The 20,000-nt window shown below is 38.7% G+C and overlaps 3 protein-coding genes across 3 annotated transcripts in view; 1 reads left to right on the forward strand and 2 right to left on the reverse strand.

The window, feature by feature from the left end:
- Positions 1 to 2,464, forward strand: part of LOC140943545 (uncharacterized) — an 8,724-nt gene extending 6,260 nt beyond the window's left edge. Inside the window, exons 5-7 of the mRNA XM_073392635.1 lie at positions 511 to 597; positions 767 to 1,144; positions 2,025 to 2,464. Of these exons, the coding sequence (XP_073248736.1) occupies positions 511 to 597; positions 767 to 1,144; positions 2,025 to 2,204 (645 nt within the window). The 3' untranslated portion in view covers positions 2,205 to 2,464. The remainder of the gene's footprint in view (positions 1 to 510; positions 598 to 766; positions 1,145 to 2,024) is intronic.
- A 3,915-nt stretch (positions 2,465 to 6,379) lies between these two features.
- LOC140943433 (uncharacterized) lies at positions 6,380 to 18,803 on the reverse strand. The gene is made up of 6 exons (XM_073392517.1): positions 18,473 to 18,803; positions 10,999 to 11,385; positions 10,217 to 10,311; positions 8,371 to 8,457; positions 7,154 to 7,639; positions 6,380 to 6,559 (listed from the first exon to the last, which is right to left on the reverse strand). Exons 1-6 carry the CDS (start codon positions 18,801 to 18,803, stop codon positions 6,380 to 6,382), a joined length of 1,566 nt encoding a protein of 521 aa, XP_073248618.1.
- Positions 14,935 to 17,746, reverse strand: LOC140943550 (uncharacterized). The gene is made up of 3 exons (XM_073392641.1): positions 17,565 to 17,746; positions 16,739 to 17,080; positions 14,935 to 15,301 (listed from the first exon to the last, which is right to left on the reverse strand). The coding sequence occupies exons 1-3, from the start codon at positions 17,577 to 17,579 to the stop codon at positions 15,122 to 15,124; spliced, it is 537 nt and encodes a 178-aa protein (XP_073248742.1). The 5' UTR covers positions 17,580 to 17,746; the 3' UTR covers positions 14,935 to 15,121.
- Positions 18,804 to 20,000: the final 1,197 nt, after the last annotated feature.

Raw genomic sequence — 20,000 nt, forward strand, 5'->3', positions numbered from 1 at the left:
AAACTGGGACTAAGAATCGTTGCATGATCAAAGCCACGCACGTTTTGCGAAGAAAGCTTAATAAAGCTTTCGTGTATTTATACACGCATATAGCCTGCTACTGGAGAGGTATTTCTGGTCGTTGCTAACACGCGTACTAAATAAATTCAGAAACAAATAAAAAGTATCGACGTCGATGAAGTAGGAAGTAAAAAACCTTTAGGGAGTAAATCATGTTTCTTGTGGCATTAATCGTCTCCTCGTTTCTCGATCTAATCTCCAAGCAGGCGAGACGGAATTCCACTGTAAGCGTTCTCTTGTTGAAAAAGAACGACATCTTTTATCCGATCTTCCAACCTCGTCCCCAGGGCGCTTTTCCCTGGCCCACCTCATACAAAGCCAGGGAAAAGCGCCCTGGGGACGAGGTTGCCGATCTTCAGCAGAATTCATGCTCTATTTTCGCTCTCCTGTGGGTGGATACCAACACTTTGTTGATTGACTAACTTTGTCGTTACATATTTTATTTTACAGTTAAATAGCACTGCTCAAAACCTCTTAAATGCTGACAATTCGCTTCAAACACTTCTTAACACAATCAACAGTTCTCTGAGCGCTCAGGTAATTTTTTTGTTGCTGGTTCAATGTTCACATTAATCGTAAACCTTTTAATAGACTAAAAAATTCACACTCATGTTAGGATAAATGTTACCAGAATATTTTGCTTTACTGGTTGTATCTGATTAAAATAAAAAATGCATAATGCATTTATCATGAATTAATTTTGTAGGTCCAAAGTATAAGCAAGTTGCAGGGCCCCACAGGGCCACCAGGTGTTAATGGATCAAAAGGTAACAGAGGTCCTGCAGGATCCTTAGGACCACAGGGAGACCGAGGTGTTCAAGGGGACAAAGGAGATCCAGGGGTCAAAGGTGATCGGGGATTTAATGGTACCGACGGTGCTGCCGGGCTAAAAGGTGATACAGGCCCTCAGGGTGACAAAGGAAATCCTGGGCCTCAAGGACCTCAAGGAAGTAAAGGAGAAAAAGGACCACAGGGAGCTCAAGGAGCAGGAAACTTCAGCCAGTGTAGTTATAAAGAGAAACAAGGAACTCCGGTTTCACCTGGTAGTTTGGCAAGTGCTGAAGCTGAAGCTTTTGAGACAGCGGTTAGTCATTTCATTTTTTTACCATTTCAAGTACATTTAGCATTTGCAAATTGTGTAGCGTTGAAGACTATGAGTTGTTCCTTATTTCATCTGGAATAATAGAGCGAATAATGATTCGCAAGCGCCCATGAAAAATGACTCGGAAGGTAACAGGCATGGAGAAGTGTCTGTCTTCTCTCTAGACTGCGAGCAGTCTCTCTTTTTCTTCAGATTTAGTAAGTAGAGTGCACGCGCGCGCGAGCATTGAGCGGCAAAGCCGCGCGCCTCTCCTGTCTCGAGCCTTCAGTCACGCGCGTGGTCATTTGCGTGTCTCGGGCGTTTTGCCCGACGGACCAAGAAAAAAGAGAGACAGCTCGTAGTCTATCTTCTCTCGCGCGCGACGCCTTTCTTTTGTGGGTGGGTATTTTCACGGGCTGTCGCGTATTTCGCTCGCTATGCTACGTCTGAAAAATTCCCTAAGCATAGTTGTTACATATATCCCAATATCGAATACTCAAATGTGAATGCCAGCAAACAAAACTAAATGACGTAATCTTAATGTTGTCTTAAGTAATTAATCTCGGCGCATGTGTAACGACTATTACCTGACAAAAACAGCAAGGTTATATATTATAGCTATTTGAGTCAATTATGAATTCATTGAAAATATTAAAAGTTTGAGGTCACAGATTAAGTTTTAGTTGTAGTAGCATTCTAATGTGTATATGTGAAAGAAAAAGTGCAGACTCACAGGCGGAGTCACAATGTTGTACTTTAAGTGAAGTTTATATGACGCACATTTTATATTGTAATCAACTCTCGTAAATTTGTTGTTATTATTATTGTTGTTGTTGTTTGAATAATCACATTTTCTCATGTACTTTTCTTTCTTGATGTGTAGGGCAAGAAAATTCTGGGCGTTTCCTGCTCTACAAACAACGCTAAAGAGTACAATCTAGAAAGAGTACCAGTTGGACAACAATACAAGTATCTTTGCACTTGCAGGGGTAAATCATCCTTATTTCGGGCCAGTTCAATGTGGTGCAAAGTTCACTACTGGGAATGCCCTCCAACTACATAGGTACGCATGTCACATGCAGCTGTATCTTTGATGAAACATTTTAGTTAGCATTCCAGACGTCTTCAGGCTGCAAGTAGTGGCTTGGATAGACGCAGTGGGAGAAGAGAACAAAATAAATTACCACTATAAGTGGTGTAAGCTCTTTGTTTGTCTTGTCCCAATGCGTCTCTTGCTATCCAGCAATAAGGCGAACTTGTACCATGTTAATGGGCCTACTACGTTTTGAGAATGGATGAACGGACGCAGAGAGGGACGTATGAGGGTTTGAGAGACAAAAGAGTGACTGTATCAGTCAATGAACCTCTTCTTGGAAGCGGGTCAAACTTAGAAATGTCACTGTTTCGCCGCAGTTTAGAGATGCTAAGGACGTGCACCAGAAATGGCTGGCCAGACTAGTCTAGCCGTAAAGAAAATTCCACTATCAATCAGAACTTTCACGCCAGATCCTGCCTTATTCTATAATAATATGCACGACAGTCTTAAGCGAAAAACTCTTAAAAAAACCCTCTTTAATACTTGTCTGGGTGGCCAGTCCTGACCTTTGGAATGCGCCCTAAATCTGGCAACATTGTAGAACTGAAAGGGAAATTCAGACACTATTCCCTTTACTCTACAATTATTCACTTTGGTAGTTTCCCTATGGCTACGGCATGTAGACACTCGAAAGTTACCATATTTGTACATATACTATACCCTCTCCTTGCTCCAAGTTACCGTCGTATATCCAACATGGCCCTGTGAATAGATTAATAAGTGCCATTATTTTACAATTGATTGACTAACCGTCCTCAGGTTAAACCAGTATACAGTCAGGGTTACCAGAGTTAGAGCCATAGCAAAAAAGGTAACCTTAATAGGTTAAGTTCTGATTTAATTTGAGAACGTACTTTTCCAACCACATGTACAGTGTATATGCATCTAATATCACAAAAGCAAAAGGCAAACAAAATGTAAATTTGAATATTTTTAATGAGAATTTCGATCACGATAAAAGGTTCTTTTATAGCTTCATAGACTCATTGAAAGCGTAGAGGCTACTCGCCAATCTACTGGGCCACTTATGGCCTGTTGTGTTATGACCAATTAGTGAATATCCCAGGTTGCCTTTGCTAATTGTATTTTATTATTATTTTTTATTGGCGACGATTGATGTTTTAAATCTCCATGCCAGAATTTTTTCTTTTTATAGATTGTATATGGATAATCCATAATATTTTTTGGAGTATTTACTTCTACTTATTTTAATGATAAAAAGACGATGTTTTTTTTATTTATTACCTCGATACGGAATTGACCATAGTTTACATAACTTAATTCTTATAATTTCGCTGTAATGCCTAAAAAGCCCAGGAACATATTTACGTTCTTTTGCTTTTGACATGACATTACTTTCAGCCTATTCAATGGCTCAAAATATCGGAAAGAGCAAACCCCTATGAAAAGGTTTCTATGAATAAAATCACAAGTTTTAGCTACCATTGTATTTTAATCTATACAATTACGAACTGAAAAAGCAATAAAAATTTCAAATTAAACAAGGGCTGACTGACAAATCTTGCGGAAACTCTTAACCTTATATATCTGGAGTTTACACAGCCTGTTGTTACTACGACTGAAAAAAATTAAGGTAGCTCTTTGGCTATTCTTAATAAAGTACGTAATAAATGACTTGTTGCTTAAAAGGTTTAAGAAATTTATCCATTTGTCCTTATGAACGCAGAAAACAAAGGTGTGCCTTTAATTACCGTACATATTTTTTCTTAGTGGAGAATATTTTGATGATGTAAATACACCGTCATATTCAAGTGTAAAGTTAATTGAAATTAACAAACGTTAAAACAATTGTAAGAATACGGAATATTATATAAAGACAATTGTTACTCAAGGTATGTGGACTGGTTGTTTACACTCTTCCCAGGGAGAAGGGAGGAGGGGGGGGGGGGGAGTAATTCCCTATAGTACGTAAGGGCGGGAGTGTTCGCCATGAATTTACAATTTCAAAAACATCCCGAAACGATGCCCTATCTCCCTCCGTGGACGTGGCCTAAAATTCATTTATCCCTTTCAAGGTACCAAACACAGCTGAGAAGCAATAGAATTAAAAATTAATTAGTCGTTACCCGAGTTGTCATTATCAACAATCCCTCAGCTCTATGGTATGGGCTAATTGTGTGAAATTTTGTCCTTCGGCTATCGCCCCGCAAACCTCAATCACTCTTCCCTGTTTGAACCTGTTTCGCTGACGAGGGACTGTCTCACTGTACGAGAAAGGCAATATTACTTCTTTCCTTGAAACCAAGGGTCAAATCAATAAAGCTTTTACAAGTGTAATTTACAAGTGTTGTTCTCAGACTCTCAAACAATGGCTACAATTAAAAATTACTCTCGTAAAAGTTTTATTTAATTGGGCACAGACTCCTGCATTTAGATCTATTGAAACCTCAACCAATTCTCATTTTAAACAGCCGGTGTGTATATTTGGTTGGATTTTGTTGGTCGCTGCCTGTTCGGCTGTAACTACTTGAAAGGAAAAGTTCCCTCTGTGTTTGTCGTTGCCTGCACAATTTCTCGTTCGTCTTCCTTGTAGGCGGTTTATTTCCAGACGGCTTACCGTTTATAATCGTTGATAATTCTCACCAGCAAGGAGTTCTCTGTGACAGGGAACAGTTTATAATGACGATTATAATATTTCTGCCCTTATTTGTGACTTAAGCGTCTCCTAAAAATGTGAGTTTATGACCAATACTACAGTGTACCGGCACAAAGCGCAACCGTTACCATGAATCTCGGTACAACAAATTACTGACATTTGTACCAGATAATATGTTTACAAGCTTTGAGCAGATTTTTTAGATTTAAGTAAGACGACAGTTTGGTTTGTCCTGAAAACGTTTAACGGAAGGTCTAGAGGTTAACGGAAGGAGTTTCTTGCCCATCCCGTACAACCAATATCTAACAATGTCAACAATTGCAACGATCACAACAAAAACTTTATTTACATTTCTTTTAGGTAGTGACATAATGTGTAAATTAATTCTTTTAATTGATATTTACATGTTATAATAAAAGGAATACAAAGTAGAAAAAAAAAACAGTTAGATCCAGTCCTCTGTTTCCGTTGTCAAAGGAAAGGATTTTACTTAATGTCTTCGTTTATTGAATCGCACCGACTGAGACTGAGTTTTCATGGTTGCAAGTTAAGTGAGAGGTTTTTGTTGACCCGCGAAGAAATTTTCCCTCTGAAGCTTTGCCTGAAGGAAGGATTTCTTTGCCCGGCACTTATCTACCTCTGTAGTTAATTCTTCAAAGAAGAACTGGAGATGAGAGCTTGGCAGATTTGCTTTATAACTCAGTACAATCATAGTTAGTTGAGTGGAATGGTTATGAAACCCGTCCGACTCCTTTGTTATATGTTTTTGTGGACCTGAAAGTGCACAACGTTCAAAAGCATTCCTTTCATTTTGATTGTATTGACCAATAGAAACGTTGCATTAATTTATTCCGTAGCAATTTGCTAACCGAAAACTAAGGATTGTGCACTTTCAGGGTGCTTCCAACATAAACTGCAGTAATGTTGTTTTTATCATTGATGTTTGCCACTTTTCATAACCATTCTCCTCTAATAACTATGGTACAATACAGTGAAACCTTAGTGTGAGAAAGTGGGCGTCACTAACAGAGTTTAATTTATTTCATATACTAGTTAAAATTCATCTCTTGCCTTCGTCGCTCACACAACTACAAACTATCGACAACACAAACTCCCGCCCGTGTGTAGTGGTTTCCGGATTATTGAAACTAGCTTAAAACGTGTTTTTCACAAAATCTTTCGTCCTATTATAATTTTTTATCAAAATTTTCAAACGTTATTTGAAAGCTAGATCGCCCCATGTAAGGAAATCCAAGGCAGTCTTGGATTCTTGATTCCATGCCGTAAATTCAGGATTCCAGTTACTGGATTCTGGATTTCTGGTACTGGATTCCGGATTTCTGGAGCTGTATTTCCTTTTCCAAAGCCCAGGCAGTTGCGGGTTCCGCAAGCAAAATTTCCCAGATTCCGGAATCCGGATACCCTTACACGGCGCGATTGATTACATATTATTTACTTTCGCTGCCGTACTCCAATAGATTCTTTCAGAAATGCTGGCTGTCCTCTTGAAGACGACAAATGTGATTTACGTCGTTAATGGACATTCCCAGTAATGAATCTTGCACCACATCGGCATCGCAAAAAATAAGGATGACTGTCCCCTGCACGTGCAAAGATATTTATTCTGTAGTCCGCTTTGAATTGTTTGGAGATTATACTCTGCAGCGTTGTTTGTAGAGCAGGAAACGCCCAAAATTCTTCTGTCCTGTGTCACGGAACAACAATAAGATATTAAAAACTTGAATTGTAACCAGTTAATCTCCAATCGGATTGCTCTTAGTCATTAAATGTTTTAGAGGTTTAGATAATTAAAGAGAAGTCAACGCAATCGAAAATTACCCGAAGAGAACTCTGTTAAACGTACGAAGTAAAAACAAGTTACGTGCTAAGCTAAGCCTTTAATAGTACACTGTAACCTGCACGTTTATCATTGAGGCGAAATATAACCTCCCTAATTCTGTAAAAAGCAGAAATAGAGCGCCATCTTACTACTTCGTTAAAGGTACCGTTGCCGAAAATAGATCAAGTATGAAAGCCAAAACTATAAAATTTATGCACTGCTAGCAATGACCAAAGCAAATTGATACCCCATGCCCACGATCTGTGGTCGTGATGGACGTTTTTATCTTTTGGTGTTGTTGTTTTCTTAATCTTTGTTACAAAATTGCATTTGAGAGACAGGTATTGTGGTGAACATCGCTTATGGGCTTTTTCAAACTCTACACGACACATACCATACCGCGTACTCGGGTCGGGGTAGAAATGAAATGGAAGAAACACACAAAAAAAGCCTACTTACCAGTGCTTCTATTACTTCCGCTTCAGCAATTGCAGACGCAGTAGGTGTGGTCGTATTGCCTTGAATTTCCTTATAGGTGCACAGGCTTAAATTTCCAGCTCCTTGAGGTCCTTGTGGTCCTATTTCTCCTATTTCTCCTTTTTGTCCTTGAACCCCTGGTTCTCCTTTGTCACCCTGAACACCTGCATCACCTTTTTGTCCTGTAACACCATCGGTACCATTTGCGCCTGCGTCACCTTTCACTCCATGATCTCCCTTCTCCCCTCGAGGACCCTGATCACCTTTAGATCCGTTGACACCATTCGTACCGTTTATCCCAGTATCACCTTTGAGACCCGGTTCTCCTTTATTGCCCGGAATACCTTGGTCTCCCTGTGGACCTTTAGCTCCTTGTGGGCCTGTGTCACCTTTAGATCCATTAAGACCTGGAGGGCCTGGAGAGCCTGGAAGGCCGGGAGGACCTGGGGCTTTGCTAATGTTTTGGATCTGGAAAGAATCATATCGGCAAAGAATTTAATCACTTTATAACAGGTAATCGTCGAGCTGCAATAGTAAATATATGATAACGACGGTCCAGTTATTCTCTTCATGGACCTAGCTTGAATGAGATAAATGAGGTTTATAATAAGGTAGTTCAAAGCCCTAATGCCATAATATGTCGTCGTATAACGTTGTTTTTAATACTTTTTCAGCTTCAGAATATCAGCCAGAGGCTTGATGCTTCCGTACGTTTTTTTGGCGAGCTGTCTTATGTGAGAACAACTTCTGATTCAAAAGTAAGTGTTGATTTATACCTTTTATTTTCCTTTTTGTTTTCCCTGAGTTGGCACAAAGCCTCCACTGGTATTGTCAAGGTGCGTTGGAATTCCGAAATCAAATGATTGGCAGTTCGAAGCCGATACTTACTTGACCAAATAATACGGAACGTCTATTCCAGACTGGATATGCTCTTGCTTATGTAGCCTGTGAATAGGCCTTCGGGTTTGGGTGAGGAAAAAGGGAAAAGAACAGAGCTCTGACTATTAATGTTACAACCAGCTACTTATCAGTTCCTGCTTCTAGTAAGTAGCTTTTATATGCCAAATTGCCCATAAAAGTAAGAGTATTTAATCAGCAGTAATCTCGCAAAAAAAACTCTACAAGTCCATCACTATTTAAAAAGCCTCCACAACAAGCGAAATTGTGAACTGAGAAACATTGGTAGGGTCGGCACTTACTTGTGATTCAAAAGTTCTTTCCACTGACATCAAATCTTGAAAGAAACTTGTATTAATGACATTAAGCCTCTCGCTAATATTCTCCATCTAAGGAAAAAAACAACATGTAAAAGTATGCCCTCGAAAAAAGAAACCGACACGAACACACTTTTGCAGTATGTTGATTGCATTTTATCGTTCAAAGAACATAAAATGAATGTAATTTACAAAACTATAAATATGGCTAAGTTTCCTTATAATTTCAGTGTTGCTACTAGAAATTCGACTCAATCTTGAAATAGAGCTTAACTAGACACTACTGCCGACGTAGAAAGTATTCTTTGGTGCCTAGGTGCTAAACTTTAACATGCACATCGACGGATCATAAGAATGAAACTGAAGGGAACTCGCTGCGAAATTTTGCGTAACCCTCTAAAATTTGCATTTTTGACCATATTTGGGTGTAAGTGAAACCCCATATTTGCGTAGTGACGTCATAGTCTTGTATTTACAACTCGTGGTCCGAAAGTGGGTGATTAAGTGGGCAGCTGTTCGTTGTCTGTTCAAGAGGACCTAACAGGTGAGCAAGCTCTAATACGATTTCTAGTTTGAAAGGGCAATTAGTGCTCTGGTTTGCTTTATAAATTGTGTTTAAAGCAGCAGCTGATCAAGAAATAGGGTTTTACGCTCAAATTTTTGTCAGAACCAGCTTATTCTTTGCAGCTCGATTTACAATGAGGTAGCGCGTTCGCTTCTCGACTCAGAACCAGGGTTTTGCGTGTTGTCTTTTGCTTTGTGAATTGAATTTTAAGCGTAGTTGATCAAGGTATAGGGTTATATTCTCAAAACTTAATCAGAACCAGCGTGTTCTTCGCAGATCGATTTGCATTGAGCCAGTCCTCAACGTATTTGCGGACCTTTTTTAGAATTTATTCATGTCTTTAGATTTTGTCAACCAGCATGTTTTTTTTATTTACATTGAGACAGCCCAAAACTCCCATGAGGAATGCAACGAATTTGCGAACCTTTTGTTTTGAAGACTATCATTATGCCTTTCAAGAGAACCTTTGAACTGCGACACTCGCTCATTAGATCTTTGTATTTTATTTAAGTTTATATTTTTATACCTCTGATACATTCCGCCCCATTCTTGCGCTTTTCACATATTTAATTTTACACCAACTTTTTCTTATGTATATTACCACGCGAAATATTTTTCTTATCCCTGATGACGCTGTTGCTCGGAATTTAATTATTATTTTTAATTTCAGCAGTCAAAGGCCTCATTTGAACTATATTTTTCTTTCTAACGTTTATAGTTTTGATACAATGGAATTTTCCATGAAACACAAGTGCTAACTTACTCATTACCAACAAAGCTTCAAGCTGTGTTGTTATTGTTTAATAAAAGTGACAGCCTAGAGTGTGCCAAAGTTGTTGTTTTGAAGTTTGGTGCCATCCTTTTCTATAGCGGAATCCATTGTAAACCTCTGAAATTATGGGAAAAAAATATCGCGAAGATCTGAATAGGCACATTTCACAAAGGATAAACGAATTCGCCTCGTTGGCACTTGCCGGAAGGTACCCCTAGTTTATATGTTACTTCTTGAAAGCCCTTTAGATGTAATATTTCTGTGAGGGCATTTTTATTAGTAAGCTAAGGCATGTGCAACTAGCTACCAGAGTCATCCAACGACGGTCTCCTAAATACATTGGAAAATTTGTTAGGCTGTCTCAAGATACGAATTCTACCCAATAAATAATACCCATGAAATGAAAGGCTGACTACAATAAATTGTTACTGGCAATTCGTGTACTATATGTGATGACGCATTTCCTATGTAAAGAGCACCAAAAATTAACTTACAAATTTCTGCTGTAGGCTGGTCATATTTACTTCGAGGGCGTTTAGCCTGGCCAATGCCTCATTTGTAACACTTTCTTGAAGCTTTTCGAGCGAAGCTGAGGACAGATAAGCACCAGGTGAGCAATAAGCTATCAAAGCACTATGAAAGCTATGGGGCTTTCATATTGAACCGAGTGACCACTGAGACCAATTATCAGTCACTACCGTAAACGACTGATCAAAACCCAAGAACGATCGCAAGCATGCACTGCCCATGAAAATTCGGTGATCGAAGAAAAGTGTTTTTTTTTTAAATAAAAATCAGTAGAGAATCAATATGCCTCTTAAGTACTCTCATTGCTTAGTTTTCACGAATACATTGTAACACATTCTATAAACATTTGAAAACTCTTTTTGATTGTGTAACTTTTGAGACTCTCTACGCTAGTTCACTTACAGTTGTACAATGCGCACAAGTTTATGCCTTTTTAACCGTCTTGTCCGACAAGAAAAACAACGTTATTTTTGAGTTGATGAAACTTATTGACTCTGTACTGGATTGTTCACAAGTAGAACAACGGTTAGAACCGTTTTTAGTGGGACGAGGTTGCACCTACAACTTGAAAGGGCTAGTATTGACGGACACTAGCCTCACGTAAAAATGAATATCCAAAACACAACAACCACTTTAATTATTAAGCAATATACAAATCACCATAGCCTTAATCCTGGGAAACTGCTTAATGCGCAAAAAGAACTACTTGACCAGGCCAATGACTTTCAAGAAATTTGAAGTTATTTACCTTGATGGCTAATGGTTCCTGTTTCCTCCGATTCCTTACATTTGGTTTTCACAAAAATTACCACCAAGGCAACATTTGTAACTACTAGCAAGAACACCAGTGTTATTAAGGCGAACACCAGTCGTCTGAGAAAGACCTCTTTTGTATTTGCGGTAGTTTTGTGGCCAACGGCGATCCAACTCTTCCTGTGTGTTAAGACACTAGTTGATTTTTCGTCGGATTTTTTTTCGACTATGCTACCAACACCAAAAGCGGACCTTATTTCATTTCTTTCTTTTTCCAGTTCTTCGTTATCCTTGAGTTCAATCTTGTCAAGGATGTACTTTCTCGGATGGACCTTTTTAGTGTCCATTGTCCCCTCGACAAAGTCAACTCGCGGTTTAGCCGCTTGGGGAAGAGCAGATAGTCTCCTCTTTGTATAGTATATATCCATGTGATGCATGTTCCACACAGTTTAAAGCAAATGACTCATTTTCAAGGATGACGATGAACATTGCTGACTTCATCAAAATTAGCACCCAGACCATAACGTCAAGTCGATTGATTGTTTATTGTGTGACAAGAAAACCAAGCAATGAAACATTTCCTTGGATATAATGGCAAATATACCGGATTCATGCAAACATAAACTGCTTTTGCCACTTTCTTCTTTTGTATTGAAACAAAAACACTGATGACTAATTGTTAATGGAAGTAAATTTTGATCTTTTGTTCCATAAAGCTTTCACAATCTGATCCCAAATTCCAGCAAATTAAATCCGAAATTTTTGCGTTTTTATGGGAGAAAAATTGGAGCAAGCACTCGCTCGCAGCTACCCTAATTCTTTGGGGAGAAGGCCGGGTAGGTGGCACGAAAAGGAGTAGAAAAGAGTGTTTCGATCTTGTAACGTGTGAAATCTACCTAGCTGTTGCTGAAACAAGTCATTATCGCTCCTTAAAAGAAGAGTGATTAACACTGTAGCCTAACATTATGATCTGTCATCATGATATTATCACCTTGAGTCTACGTCATTAGAGCATCATGCTTTAGACAAATATGAAAAAAAGAGAAAAAATTCAGCTTACCAATTCGTTCGTTTTAACCCCCTCGACTTCTCCAACATTCTGTTGTACTCGTTAAGGCGGTGACCACGTAAAGCTAATGGCAATAAGATGTCTTGGTCTTGCACTTTTATTGAATTTTCAATCACGAAATTGTTAAATAATTTTGCCGGCAGTTTGAAAGCGTCCTCATGCTAAAAAAACCCTTCAATGAGATTTTAGCACAAGGTCTCGCCAAAAATGATAGGGTTAAAAAAACTTAAAAGCTTATCCCATTTTGCATACCTACAATATAAAATTTTGCATACCTAAATGTAAAATTTATCGTCTACTCCATTTTACGGATCCTTAACTTCAATTTGATACTTTGGAGTGCAATTGAATCCAACGTAGCTTCCAAATATTTTGCCCGTCTTGGTGAGGAGAATTTACTTTAAACATGTTAAAATTAGGACATTTCACACATCCTTGTTTTTCCGTATTTCTAGAGGTCAAACGCCGATTTCTAGAGGCTGCTGTCTTTAAAAAAAAAGAAAAGAGAAAAAAGGACACACTAGGGATGGGGTCGTGAGGTGATGTGTTCTGCCCCTTCCCATGCACGAACTATTAGTACCTTTCTCCACGTTAGGCGGATTGACAAGAAATCAAAACAGCAGCCTTTAGAACTCGGCATTTGCTTTCAATGATCATACAGAAAAAAGGCATACTAACAGTTTACTGATTTTTATCTTTGGTTGTTGTCTTTCATTTTACGTCGATCCATTTTATTTCAAAATGAAAATGTACTTCCAATTCCTTGACGACAGCTGTAGATACAGTCAAGAGAGTTTTTTTAAAACAATGCAACGCTTTTTTAATTTTCAACTGCAAAAGTAAGAGAAACGTCTTGGACAATAAGAAATAAAGGTTTAAGCATTATTTACAATTTCGTTATTTTATAGCCTTGGGTTCTAAAATAAATTTACCGTTCAATTCCGTTGAATCACCTTTTTCATGACTCATGCAGCCTTAGAGGTTCGCATACGTAGAGATTATGAAGGGTTAAGGACACATTAGATCAGTGACCAACGTCAGTTTTCTCCATATAATATCAAGACATCATAAAGAGAAAAGGTTTTGAGAATTAATCAATGATCACTAAAGAGAAAAATGTTACGATCTTTTAATAAAATTCTTCAAGGAGATGTATGGAGATCAGTATGGAGAATTTGCACAAGGACTTGTAGGGTCTTACCATCAGTGCTTAATGGATAATTCTACTGTTTTTTGTTAACCATGAGCTTATAAGCGGGTCTCAATGGGGTTAACCGATAGGCGTAAAACGGCCTAAAATTTAGTCGACAGCCGTAAAAATTAAAAATTTTAACCGTTAACCGTAAATAGGGTAAAAAGAGGTTAACTGTAAAAGAAATTGTTCCCTAACTAGGTTTGTTAATTTAAGGAAGGTGCTAAACTCACTTATGGTTACGTTTTCTATTTCCCGGCTACTTTGACTGCGTACGCACGTTAGGTCAAGCGCCTATATAGCTAGCTTTTATGTGTTGACCTAGACCTAAACTCCATTTTCGCTGCTGTCTCGGAGAACTAATGTTTTCCATAGCGAAAATCTGTCTTTTTGCTGGGAATTAATATTTGCGATTTTCAGAAGGTCGAGCCCTCGAAATACCAGTGAAACAACACGCAGAGATATGTCACTGTTTGTAAAACACGTTGCCGATAAACAGCAATTCCCTATTTTTCCCTGACGCTGCAGTAGACATGGACATTGGTCCCTGCAAGGCGTTTTCCCACGTAATCTTTTTCAAGACAGTTTCGGTGGCATATCTGAGAAAAAATCTCGCTCGGACCACATGACCCTAAACGCATTAACCGCGCGGAATAATGAGGCCTACGGACAAGGCAACAGGAGACAGTCGTTCTGTACAGTCTTTCGCTATTATTAAAAACACTGGACACGGGAATTTTGTTAATGGCTGTTTTCACACTAGAAATGGATTATCCGCGCGTCTGAGACTAGCCTGTGAACAGACGCCCCCTCCCCCAGAGACACCCCTTCTCTGATTTTTCTTAGGGGAGGGGGCCGCAGGCTGTACACAGACTATCTGAAACGGATAATCCATATCCAAACTGTCCGCCAAAATTGACGGATAAAGTCAGGAGGATTGTTCATTCAAAATTAAAACCATTCCATTTTCAAACTAAGACGTGTTAGGTATCTCACGCGAATTACCAAACGGATAACCCGTCTCACGCAAATCATCCGTCTCTAGTGTGAAAACGGCCATTTCTGTTATAAATGAATGTCACGCGCCCGGTCTTGAGTTTGGCGTTCGCGTTTTAAATTGACTATTGGCATTTCTTTGCGTAAAATAATATTAGAAGTGGAATACTTTATAAAAAGTATGATCTATCAAACGTTGAGATTTTTCAAAAGAGGCATTTCATCCCGAGATGATCCTAAGACCTTTATTTTGCTTTAAAGATATAAAAAATACAGGATTAATATTTTATTCTTTGAAACAGAAGAAATTAATCTTTAACTTTTTTGTTAACCGTAACTGAAAAAAATTAACCGATAGCCGTAAAAGAGCCAAAAGTTTAGCCGATAACCGTAAAAGCCACCACCCCATTGAGACCCTCTATTGACCCTAAAGCCTCGGAGTCATGTTCGAATTTTTAAAATATATCGAATGTGGCTTTTTCTGACTTATGGTGCGCGTCCTAAAAATCTCTAAACTGCGGCAAAACCGTGACATTTCTAGGTTTGACCCGCTTCCAGGAAGAGGCTCATCATGAGTGATACAGTCACCCTTTTGTCTCTCAAAATCGCATACGTCTCTCTCTGTGTCCATTAATCCTTTCTCAAAAACGATAATAGAGACTGTAGAAAACCGTCTTATTGCTGGATAGCAAGGGCCGCATTGGGACAAGACAAACAAAGAGCTTACACCACTAATAATGGTTATTTACTTTGTCCTCTCCTCCCAGTGCGTCTCTCCAAGGGCCTACTTGCAGCCTGAAGGCGTGTGGAATGGTAACTAAAATGTTTCAACGAAGATACAGCTGCATGTGACATGCGTACCTATGTAGTTAGAGGGCATTCCCAGTAGTGAACTTTGCACCACATTTGACTGCCTAGAAATAAGGATGATTGACCCTTGCAGGTGCAAATGTACGTGTATTGTTGTCCAACTTGTAGTGTTTGCAGATTATACTCGGCAGCGTTGTTTGTAGAGCAAGAAACACCCAGAATTTTCTTGTCCTGCACACAAGAAAAAAGTTACCAGAAAAAATGTAATTATTCAAACAACAACAACAATAATAATAACAACAACAAAATTTACGAGAGTTGATTACAGTATAAAATGTAAGTCATACAAACAACACTTGAAATAAGACATTGTAACTGTACATGAGTGAGGCCGCCTGTGAGTCTACACTGTTTCTTTCACATATACATATTAGAATGCTACTAAAACTAAAACTTTAAGCTGTGACCTCAAGCTTTTAATATTTTCGATGGATTCATACTTGAGTAAATAGCTATAATATATTACCTTACTGTTTTTGTCAGGTATTTAACAATTATTCCTCGAGCCGGAATGGGCTCTGAGTCAGGGGTTATTGACTCAGAGGCCATGAGGGCTCGAGGAATAACTGTTAATTAGTAAAATCCAACTGGTTGGTCAAAAATATCGAGAATAAAAAAATTTTAGCTAGGTAAAAGCTAGACTTGAATCCTTTTTTGCCGCCAAAAAGCCCGCGCTTTTCGCTACTAGTGGACTATAACATATAGCCTAGTAGTAACTCAACCAATCAGAACGCAGCATTGATAATAGACCACTAGCTGGATTTTACTAAAAGTTGTTACATATACGCAGAAAAGACAAAATCATGATCACGTTTCCTTGACAGTAGTACAGTAGAACCTTGGTAAAACGAAATCTGAAGGGAAACGAAAACAAGTTCGAGTAGGGGGGAAATTCGAGTTATCGGGCCGGAATAAATTTCAATGAAATTTTGATCAAAGGAAAGGAAATTTAGTTCCTAGTTAGAGGGAAATTCGTGTTATCCGAGTTCGAGTTATCGAGGTTCTACTGTATTGACACAAGCGTTCTAATCGATTCAGTAATATAAATATATCGAATACGATATAAAAAGTAAATATCCTGAAGAATACTCGACCGTCGATAAAGTAGGAACTGAAAAACTTTTAGCGAGGAAATCATGTTTCTCGTAGCATTATTTCCCTCCAGACTGCGAGCAGTCTCTTATTTCTCTTTTGAGTCACATTAGGTCGAGAACATAATTTTACTTTTTCGCTCGTCGCGCGTGGCTCGATCTGAGGAAAGAAGGACGACCGCTCGCGTTCTAATCGCCTCCTCATTTCTATCTAATCTCCAAGCAAGCCAGACTCAATGCTATTAAGAGCGTTCTTGTTTCCTCTGGCCTAGCATAGAGAGCGAAATACGCGACAGCCCGTGAAAATCCCCACCCACAGAAGAAAAGCGTCGCGCGAGAGAAGAGAGAGATACTTCCCCCTATCTGTTACCCTCCCTGTCATTTTTCATGCGCCCTTGAGTATCATTAATCGCTCTATTGTTGCCGATGAAAAAAGGAACTACTCATAGTTTACAACGCCACAAGATTTGCAAGTGTTAAATGTATCTGAAATGGTAAAAGAAATGAAAGGACTAACCGCTGTCTCAAAAACTTGAGCATTAGAAGTTGCAACACTACCAGATGAAACCGGAGTTCCTTGTACCTCTTTATAACTACACTGGCTGAAGTTTCCCGCTCCTTGAGGTCCCTGTGGTCCTGTTTCTCCTTTAATTCCCTGCGGTCCTTGATTCCCTGGTTCTCCATCAGTGCCATTAGCTCCTCTATCACCTTTGACTCCAGGTTCTCCTTTATCGCCCTGAAGACCCTGCTCTCCCATTGGTCCTTGGGCTCCTTGTTGACCTGTGTCACCTTTAGATCCATTTAAACCTGGAGAGCCTGGAAGGCCTGGAGGACCTTGCACCTCACTGATGTTTTGGATCTAGGAAGAATGCGACAATAGAAAACTTAAGCCTTTTGGAAAATTATTTACTGTCATTGTGTTTGGACGTACATCTACAGCATAGGTTCAGTTCCAGGTAAAGTTGTCGCGACACAAGCTCAGAGCCTGTGAGCATGTATATTTGCGTATATTTACAAAACGCACCTCGTTAAGACTGACAATATCGCCGGCTACTTTTTTTTCTAATACCACTGTTAACACTCGAGTTATTTGATATTCTCCCTTTTAAAGGTGACTACTGTGTTTACACCTTCATATGTTTGCACATTCCATTTCCAAAACTGAACATCCTATGCTATGCTGAAAGTGTGCCGCAGTTTTACTTTGCGCAAGCTTACTGACAGAAATCTGCTTCGGTTAAATGAAGCAACTGCGACTGAATTTACGTTCATAAATTCATTCAGGAGGCTTATAACCCGGAGCAAGCAACTGTCACGGCGTACTGATTCGTTGTAGCACCTACCTCTGACGCGACCATGTGTGATATATTTTTCTGTACCCCTTGGAGTTGAGCTGCAAAGAAGAAATGTTATATTATGTTGTTTACCTTGCAGTCGTGCAATTCAAGAAGCGCTATAATTGCTTCTTGAACCTGAAAATATATGTTATGTAGACAAATCTCTCTACTTTCGAAAGCAAGTTTAATTCAGAGAATTCTGTCGCCAGAGGCAATTATTCGTAACGAGCTTTTGACTATGTAAACAGGACTTGAACCAAATTCAAAAAGTTTTCTATGTGTTATGAAAATAGCATCTTTAAACCTTTTAAAGGGAACATGCAAGAAAAAAGAAAGAAAATGGAGCCAACAGGTTTATGTACCTGAAGTGGTGTGTCTGCAAATAGCTAAATCAAAGACGTGTTTGGTTGACGAAGAAATATAGTCAATTAAAACAACAAAAACCAGCGACTAAGAACCTAGTTTTTAAGAACTCGTTCGGCTAAAATTTTCCAGTTAGACCCCCTCTATAGAAGAATCGCGCCTGTTTAGCCTTAAATTTGAAACAGGTTTTTTTTTTCTAAAAACTAGAAAAAATTCTGTACACTTGGGCAAATAAGGAAAGTAAACATTCAGGATCCTCTTTGGAGACATAGGTTCCTTATTACTTCTGCTGCAATTGTAATAGTGTACAGTCTACAGGTTTTACCTGAGGAATGATTATAAGCTGAACACCACTAAATACTCTTAGCTACCATGTATTTTTTTCTTCACAAAATAAGAACCTATTTAAGGACCCTAACCTAAATCTGTGTTAATTACCATTTATGTAATAACTTGGGAAAATGCAGGATCCTAGCTGTGTGTTTTTACTTCCTACCACAACAATCTCTTATTGTGCCTATCACTACAAAATACGAACCCCACTTGTGTACCTTGGACGGCAGCATTACTAACACAATCTGCAGAGCATCTCAAGGAGTCCGTAGTTTGTTGGGAATTCATCACTGTTAATACTAAAGCTAAAGATGCAGCAGCAGTCAGGAGAGAAATGATCGCCACGGCAGTAACAATGTACAACATTTGCTGGAGTTGAAGAAAATTCTCTTGGCAGGACTGAGCAGGTTCTTTCGATGGCGTCCCTCTTTTGTCAGGGACAACGTCGTCATATACTACGGCGTCATCCGTTTGTTTGGATTCCATGATTTCGATGTAAGGGTTTTCTTCCAGTTCTTCTCCCACCGTTGTTTTCTCCATAGTAGTCATGGTTCATTAGAATTAAGCCTCGTTGGTGCCTAGTCAGTGCCTAGCAAGTGCCTAGTCATTGCCTAATCCTGTATACTAATTGAGCGAGTGCCTAATCACTGCGTTCCTTCATATTAATTAAGTGCCTAGTCATTGCCTAATCCTGTATACTAATTAAGCGAGTGCCTAGTCACTGCTTTCCTCCATATTAATTAGGTTCTTAGTCAGTGTCTAGCTAGCTAGGTAAAAATGCGTTCCTTCATACTAATTAAGTACCTTCTTCCAATAGAATTAAGTGGATAGTCGTTTCTTTTCATATGGAAGAACATAATAGGCAAAATAGGCTTGCCTCTAAGACTTGCCCGTTAAGTAACTTGAGCCCCGTTTGAACGTCTATTTTAAAAAAAGAAGAAATAAGAGGAGCGATCACCTAGCAAAGCGAGAAACGGCTTTTATGTCTACTTATTTAGCGCTAAAAACTCGGATATATCAACAAAATATACACAAAATAGAACTGAAAACTCTCTATTTCAATTAAGCTTATAACTTCTTATTTAAGGCTAAAACTCGGATATATAAACAAAACATACACTCATACACAAAGTAGAACTGAACACTCTCTATTTAAATTTTGTCTGACTATTACAAAACCGTTTCTTCCTGTGCATCTCGAGGAAATGAAAAGCTATTTAAGTCTCAGCGTTTCACGCATCTTTTAGTCAGTTAATTATGCGAGTTCGCAAGCCCACCGTTGCATATAAATTAGTTCTACAGGAAAAAACCGAAGAGAGAACTTGACTAATTATTATAAAAACAATAAAAACATAAAATAACTTAACAAGGATCAACTGAAACAGGCGACTTATATTTGCTAGCAACCGGACAAGAGATACCGTTTTAAAAACTTTACTAAAAAAACAATGACAAAAAAAGTAAAGACAAAGTGATTTGTAAGGGATGGAAATTAATTAATCTTCATCTTCGTTCTCCTCTTTAGAAAGAGAATAGAAATTGGTTTCCAACGTCTTCGCGTTTTTGTGTGTAACTGCTCCGCAATCGTGACACCGAAGAAAGCCCACTCTAATTAATCTTAGGGCTGAAATGATTAAGTGATTGGTTGTCGACATTTTTAAACAATAATCTCTCTGAGTGTTTTTAGTAGTTGCGCTAAAACTTATGGAAGAGTACCAAACGAAAAATACCTGCTTTAATCTGAAT

This window comes from Porites lutea, chromosome 7 (genome assembly GCF_958299795.1).
Source record: "Porites lutea chromosome 7, jaPorLute2.1, whole genome shotgun sequence".
Classification (NCBI taxonomy): Eukaryota; Metazoa; Cnidaria; class Anthozoa; order Scleractinia; family Poritidae; genus Porites; species Porites lutea.